The sequence below is a fragment of the Cucurbita moschata genome, unplaced genomic scaffold (genome assembly GCF_002738365.1).
Source record: "Cucurbita moschata cultivar Rifu unplaced genomic scaffold, Cmos_1.0 Cmo_Scf00021, whole genome shotgun sequence".
NCBI classification, from domain to species: domain Eukaryota; kingdom Viridiplantae; phylum Streptophyta; class Magnoliopsida; order Cucurbitales; family Cucurbitaceae; genus Cucurbita; species Cucurbita moschata.
The window spans coordinates 3,036,172-3,042,750 of NW_019268537.1; the positions used below are offsets into that span (position 1 = coordinate 3,036,172).

General features: G+C 37.9%; 1 protein-coding gene and 1 long non-coding RNA gene across 3 annotated transcripts in view; one reads left to right on the top strand and one right to left on the bottom strand.

Moving 5' to 3' along the window:
* Window positions 1-1,563: 1,563 nt before the first annotated feature.
* On the top strand, window positions 1,564-5,269 carry LOC111458222 (protein argonaute 7-like). The gene is made up of 3 exons (XM_023100735.1): window positions 1,564-2,243; window positions 2,463-3,684; window positions 3,765-5,269. Exons 1-3 carry the CDS (start codon window positions 1,835-1,837, stop codon window positions 5,206-5,208), a joined length of 3,075 nt encoding a protein of 1,024 aa, XP_022956503.1. The 5' UTR covers window positions 1,564-1,834; the 3' UTR covers window positions 5,209-5,269.
* Window positions 5,270-5,741: 472 nt separating this feature from the next.
* LOC111458225 overlaps window positions 5,742-6,579 on the bottom strand; it is a 2,832-nt gene continuing 1,994 nt past the window's right edge. The window contains exon 2 of one of the 2 annotated variants that reach the window (XR_002713072.1): window positions 5,742-6,144. This is a non-coding gene — a long non-coding RNA (uncharacterized LOC111458225). Of the gene's footprint in view, window positions 6,150-6,579 lie in introns of both variants that reach the window. The other variant, XR_002713071.1, reaches the window with a different exon arrangement.

The window sequence follows — 6,579 nt, forward strand, 5'->3', positions numbered from 1 at the left end:
ATGTTGGCCGATCCGACAGAAAGCCAAAGAAATTGGCTACTGCGGTGATATATTAATGTTGAAATGGAAAGCAGTCGACATTAGTGGAATGTGATGAGTTGAAATACTGTATGGAAAAACCAGAGAAGAAAAGGCAAGAGGAGAGTCACCTTTCCCAAGTTCTGAATACCCCATTTAATATTTATCCTCCATTCACTCCACCAATCATGTAAACCAGGAAAATGTAGGAAAATAGCACAAAAAGGTGGTTTTTGCAGATGCCTTATACTATATATATATATATATATTTTTTTTTAATTCTAATTTCGCTCTTCTTTTTTCTAGGTACAAATTAGAGCGAAAGATTTGAACCCCACTAATCGAACTTTGTCGATTAAATTGTTGTTATCATTGTCAAACGCCCCTTATCGTGCCTTTTTAGTACTAAAAAACTGAAATAACATGCACGACATCTCATGATGTGAGTTTCTATACTAGTTATCTGTGGAGTAAAGCGTGAATGATAATGCACGTTTCAGCATTTTGGGTGCACGTTTTATCTCTATCAACACAATTTCCACTTGTCTAGTTTGTTCATTTTTTTCTCAGATGTTTGGTATTTGGATAGGGAAATGTCATTTGTCATAAGGACTGTTTGGTGGATTGGATGATAATCCAAATAAGAATTTATGATTAGAAATTTTGAAGCAAATTGAATGTCAAAATCAGGTACCAAACAGTCTTGTCTTTTCCATTGTTTACACTTATTCTGTTGCTTTTCACTTCCTTCCTACTTGTTTTCCACTGTTTCACACTGCTACAGACGGACCCCAGGAAACTGTCAACTTATTAATGGTTCATTTTCATTAACTACTGTCTTTCCAGCTTTACATTCAAAGCCCTTTGAACAATACCATTTCAAATTTCTTGTAATTCTTGGTTTGCTTTAGCTATGTGGTTTGCAGATCTTCAAATGGAATCAATATTTTTTTTTCGAGTTCATCAATTGCAGGATGTCGAAAATCTAAACTGAGTAGAAAATTGTTGCACCAAGAGACAATCTATAAATTTTTTTAATAAATCCCAATAGAAATCACAAAGGTTGATTTTGTTTCTATAATAACTCGTTCAAATAGAAAATTCTTTGCTTAAGGAATAAAATGAAAATTTAGATAAAAATTAATCAGAATCTATAATAGCATGGAGATCGAAGAAGTACAAACTCTTCTTCAACGCATAAATAATTGACACCAACAATAGCTAAAAATAAAGACTTTATCCAATTACTTCGAGCAAATCGGTTGCTTTTGCCATCAAATTTAAAGTCAAATCTATTATACTAAAATTCAGTAATTTTTTTAGCACAATAAAAAGAATTACGAAGATTTGAACCCCGAACATAAAACAGATACACATAACTACTTAGTTATGTTTACTTTGTGATACTTGGAGGATTAAAAAGGAGATTCTAGGTCTGGTCTACAATGGCTACAATGGCTAATAAGTAGAGAGATAGAGATACTGGTCAATCTCATATGTCCAGCTTTACAACCAGACATACCCCACTTCCACCTTTTCCATTCCAGATTATTATACAAAGCGGCATAAAACCTCCACCATGCCCAGACATATTGAACCTTAAGAACCCAAAACCTTCTCTTTCTCTCTCTCTCTCTCTTTTTCCCTCTCTTTCTCTCTCTGCGGCAGCTGGCTACTACAGTCCCAGAAGGGACTGAGATACCTTGCAGTGGATATAAAGAAACAAGAAACACACAACCCATTTCTCACTCACTGTTGTATTTCACCACTGCACTTTCTCTCATGCTCATCAAACCATTTCTCTCTTAATCGAATCATGGAAGACTCAGACGAGCCCAACGCTACCAGCAAATGTAACAACAAAACTGGGAGTTTCAAAGCCAGGATTAACCTTCATCCTCCTCCTCCTCCTCCTCCTCCTCCTCATCATCATCATCATCATCATGTTCATCGCCATTATCAGCATCACCAGCTATGGCAGTACTCAAACCAGTACGCCTTTTGTAACCAAAACCAGTTCCAAAGATGCTGTCCTGTTATTCTACCTCTTCCCCTTCCTCTTCCTCCTCCTATTCCTCTGCAACTCGCTCTAGCTCCTGCTCTTCCTCCAAATAGAACCACCACTAGACCAAAAGCCCACTTGCAGAAGGCTTCCTGTAGGGTCAATAACCCTCCTCTTGCTGTCACCTCTGATACCCATGTCCCTATATTAAAGATTTCTCCAGGTAAAGCTATATGAAAGCCCTTGTTCATTTTTTTTTTCTTTTTCTTCTTCTCTCTCCCTCTCCCTCCCTCTCTCTCTCTCTCTCTCTCTCTCTCTCTCTTTTATCTGTTTTCTTTGATTAGGGATTTTTTGACCTCTGCATTTCCAGTGTCTTAAGTGGGTGGATTGTAATCATTCTGGCATTTTTTTTTTGGCTCTTTGAACACGTGCATTCATTCAGCTCCAAAAGGGCTACTACGACTGAAAAGTACTTTGCCACTTAAAGGAGATAATGGAAAGGTGAGTGAAAGTAAACCAGAGGTATTAGTGGCTGCAAGAAGACCAGATTCTGGAGGTGTAGAAGGGCCAGTTATTCCTCTTTTGGCTAACCATTTCCTACTCCAATTTGACCCCTCACAACGTATTTACCATTACAATGTAGAAATCTCTCCCAACCCTTCAAAAGAAGTTGCCAGATTGATCAAACAAAAACTTGTAGAGGACAACTCGGATTTGCTCTCTGGGGCCTCTCCTGCTTATGATGGCCGCAAGAATCTTTACAGCCCAATTGAGTTTGTAAGAGACAGGCTTGAGTTCTATGTCAGCCTTCCACTTCCCTCCAGCAGGATGAAAGTAACCCAAGGAGAGATCGAACATAAGCAAGCATTCAAACTCTTCCGGATAAGTATTAAACTTGTCTCAAAAATTGATGGGATGGAACTGAATAGATACTTGTCAAAAGAGGGAGATGATTGGATTCCAATTCCTCAGGATTATCTTCATGCTTTAGATGTTGTATTAAGGGAGGGCCCAAATGAGAAATGCATCTCTGTGGGAAGATCTCTGTATTCAAGTTCAATGTGGGGGAGCAAAGAAATTGGGGGAGGAGTTGTTGGCTTGAGAGGCTTTTTCCAAAGCCTTAGACCCACACAGCAAGGCTTGGCTATGAACGTAGATTGTTCTGTCACTACTTTTCATGAGAGCATTGGAGTGATTCCCTACTTGCAAAAACGTCTTGATTTTCTTAGAGACCTTTCTCAGAGGAAGACAAGGGGCTTGACCAGTGAAGAAAGGAGAGAAGTGGAGAAGGCTTTGATGCATATTAGAGTTTTTGTTTGTCACAGAGAGAGTGTTCAGAAATACAAAGTTTATGGCTTAACAGATGAACCTACTGAGAGTCTCTGGTTTGCAGACAGAAATGGGAAGAATCTAAGATTGGTGGGTTACTTCAAGGATCATTATAACTATGACATTCAATTCAGGAATTTTCCTTGCTTGCAGATTAGTAGGAGTAAGCCATGTTATCTTCCTATGGAGCTTTGTATGATTTGTGAAGGGCAGAAATTCCTGGGAAAGCTCACTGATGAACAGACTGCAAGAATGCTTAAGATGGGTTGCCAGAGGCCAAAGGAAAGGAAAGCTAATATAGATGGTGTCATGCAAGGTTCTTTTATGCCAACCAGGTAAATTTGAAACTTTATTCTCAATTTGCTTGAGAGCTCTAATTCACTTTCTAATATCATTTGTCTGCTTTGGCTGGCAGCGGGGTCCAGGGAAGAGAATTCAGCCTCCAAGTCTCGAGGGAAATGACCAAATTAAGTGGGAGAGTTCTTCAACCTCCCAAGCTAAAGCTTGGCGATGGCGGCCAGGTTCGAGATCTTATTCCCTCCCGTCACGACCGCCAGTGGAACCTTGTCGATTGCCATGTTTTCGAGGGAACAAGAATCGAGAGGTGGGCATTGATAAGCTTCGGCGGTAGCTTAGATCAGAGGTCTAACATTCCAAGATTCATAAACCAGCTCTCAAGAAGGTGTGACCAATTAGGCATATTTCTCAACAGCAAAACAGTCGTACCACCTCAATTTGAACCAACTCAAGTACTCAACAGTGTCACGCTGTTGGAATCAAAGCTTAAGAAGCTTATTGGAGCTGCATCTAACAGCCTTCAGCTCTTGATCTGTGTGATGGATCGGAAGCATAAAGGCTATGCAGATTTGAAACGCATCGCCGAGACGAGTATCGGCATTGTTAGTCAATGCTGCCTCTATCCAAATCTTGCCAAGCTAGGCTCCCAATTTCTGGCCAATTTGGCTCTTAAGATCAATGCAAAGGTTGGTGGTTGCACTGTTGCATTATACAACTCGTTACCTTCCCAAGTACCACGGCTGCTTCGTATCAATAAGCCCGTGATCTTCATGGGTGCCGATGTAACTCATCCTCATCCCTTGGATGATTTTAGCCCCTCCATAGCTGCTGTGGTTGGTAGCATGAATTGGCCAGCAGCAAACAAGTACGTCTCTAGAATGAGATCACAAACACACAGGCAAGAAATTATTATGGATCTCGGAGCAATGGTCGAAGAGCTGCTCGAGGAATTTTATCAAGAAGTGAACGAACTTCCATCACGAATTATATTCTTCAGAGATGGCGTGAGCGAAACCCAGTTCTACAAAGTGCTTCAAGAGGAATTGCAGGCTATAAAAACAGCTTGTTCACGATTCCACAACTATAAACCTCCTATAACTTTTGCTGTTGTTCAAAAGAGGCATCACACAAGATTATTCCCATTCAAAGTAGATCCATCTTCAAACCAAACTGAGGTTCTTGATGAAAACATTCCTCCCGGGACGGTTGTTGATACTGTAATTACTCACCCAAAGGAATTCGATTTCTATCTCTGCAGCCACTGGGGGGTGAAGGGAACAAGCAGGCCTACGCATTATCATGTCTTGTGTGATGAAAACCAGTTTACTTCTGATGAACTTCAAAAGCTGGTTTACAACTTATGCTACACATATAATAGGTGCACGAAGCCTGTTTCACTAGTACCTCCAGCTTATTATGCTCATCTAGCTGCTTATAGAGGCAGACTTTACCTCGATCGATCCGATTCGACAGCCAATACAGTCTCTCGAGCTGCCCCTCCAAAAACAATGGCTCTACCAAAACTTAGCGAAAATGTTAGGAAACTAATGTTTTACTGTTGAAAGTTGTAGTCTCCATCACGATGCAATCAATATATATATTTTGATGCCATTGAACAAACTACATCCAGTTCTTCCCTTACACATGAGTAAGATGAAGTGAATGCCTGTATTCCCTGGTAAATGGTAACATCTGAATCTTACAGCTAGTTAAGCCATATCACCAATACACTATGAAATGATTCAACAAGTGAAGCAGATAGACTCATTTAATATAAGATGAAAGTGAAACAGTAAATTTCCACTGAACCCACCAACCACATCTGCATTATTTTCTTGTTAACACTACAAAAGATGCAGAGGCTGCGCCATAGAATAATTCATAGATATTTCTGATGAACAGTAACATATTTTTCGTTATACTTAATCCTATGAAACTGTTAATTCACAGTGATTATTGTTTAATGGGCATCAAATCATCATTAAGTTTTACAACTAGTTCATATGATTACACCAAATAATTATTCTATTATTATGCGTCTAAAGTAAAAGTAGTTGATGAGGAGTAAAAGGAAAAGAAAATGATGAGAGAAAAATTACAAAAAGAAAAGGAACCTTATAGATGAACACATCATATTTTATCAAAGCAATAAAAAAGTGAAAGACAAAGTGTTGGTGTTGCAAATTCAGAAGCTCCCCCAGCCTTGGATTTAAGAAAAAGTAAAAAAAAAAAAGGAGAAGGCAAGCCAATTACCGCATCCAAATTGTCCAAACTGACCCCAGAAAATGCACCACTCATACTGACACAAGTGCAGAAAGAGATCCCACAAGCCACAGCGAAAAAAAAACAGAGAAGGGTAGTTTGGGGAAAAGAGGCAAAAATTGGCAGACAGTACAGACTCATGCAATGCAATGCCCATTAGGAATCATAAAGAAGAAGAAAGGCAGAGTAAATAGAGATGCCAAGTAAAGTTCTGACCTTTTGAGTTCCCATTTTGTCTGCACTGGAAAATAATTAAATAATTAAATAATTAAATAATTAAATAATTAAATAATTAAATAATTAAATAATTAAATAATTAAATAAGAGCCCACACTTTTTCTTTTATTTATTATTATTTATTTTTATTTTCTTATGGCTGTGTGGTTAACACAACCCCCATCACCTCTCTCAAACTTAATTCTTTAATTTTGAGATATAAAAAATAATATTTAATATTTAATGAATCAACTAATTTTTTAAAATAAAATTTGAAAGTACATTTATTAAAATAAAATGAAACACGTGAAAACTAAAACTAAAATTATATTATGATATCATAACAGAGGTGGAGATTTGAAAATATTGGATGAAAGTATTGTAAGATCTAACTTCTTTTTTTTTTTTTTTTTTTTTTTTTTTTTTTTTTTTTTTTTTTTTTTTTTTTTTTTTTT

Excerpts from the sequence above, each read along its gene's own strand:
- LOC111458222 (XM_023100735.1), top strand. The coding sequence starts at position 1,835 with ATGGAAGACTCAGACGAGCCCAACGCTACCAGCAAATGTAACAACAAA. Across the intron at positions 2,244-2,462 it reads TATATTAAAGATTTCTCCAG|CTCCAAAAGGGCTACTACGA; the intron begins GTAAAGCTATAT and ends GCATTCATTCAG. Across the intron at positions 3,685-3,764 it reads GGTTCTTTTATGCCAACCAG|CGGGGTCCAGGGAAGAGAAT; the intron begins GTAAATTTGAAA and ends TTTGGCTGGCAG.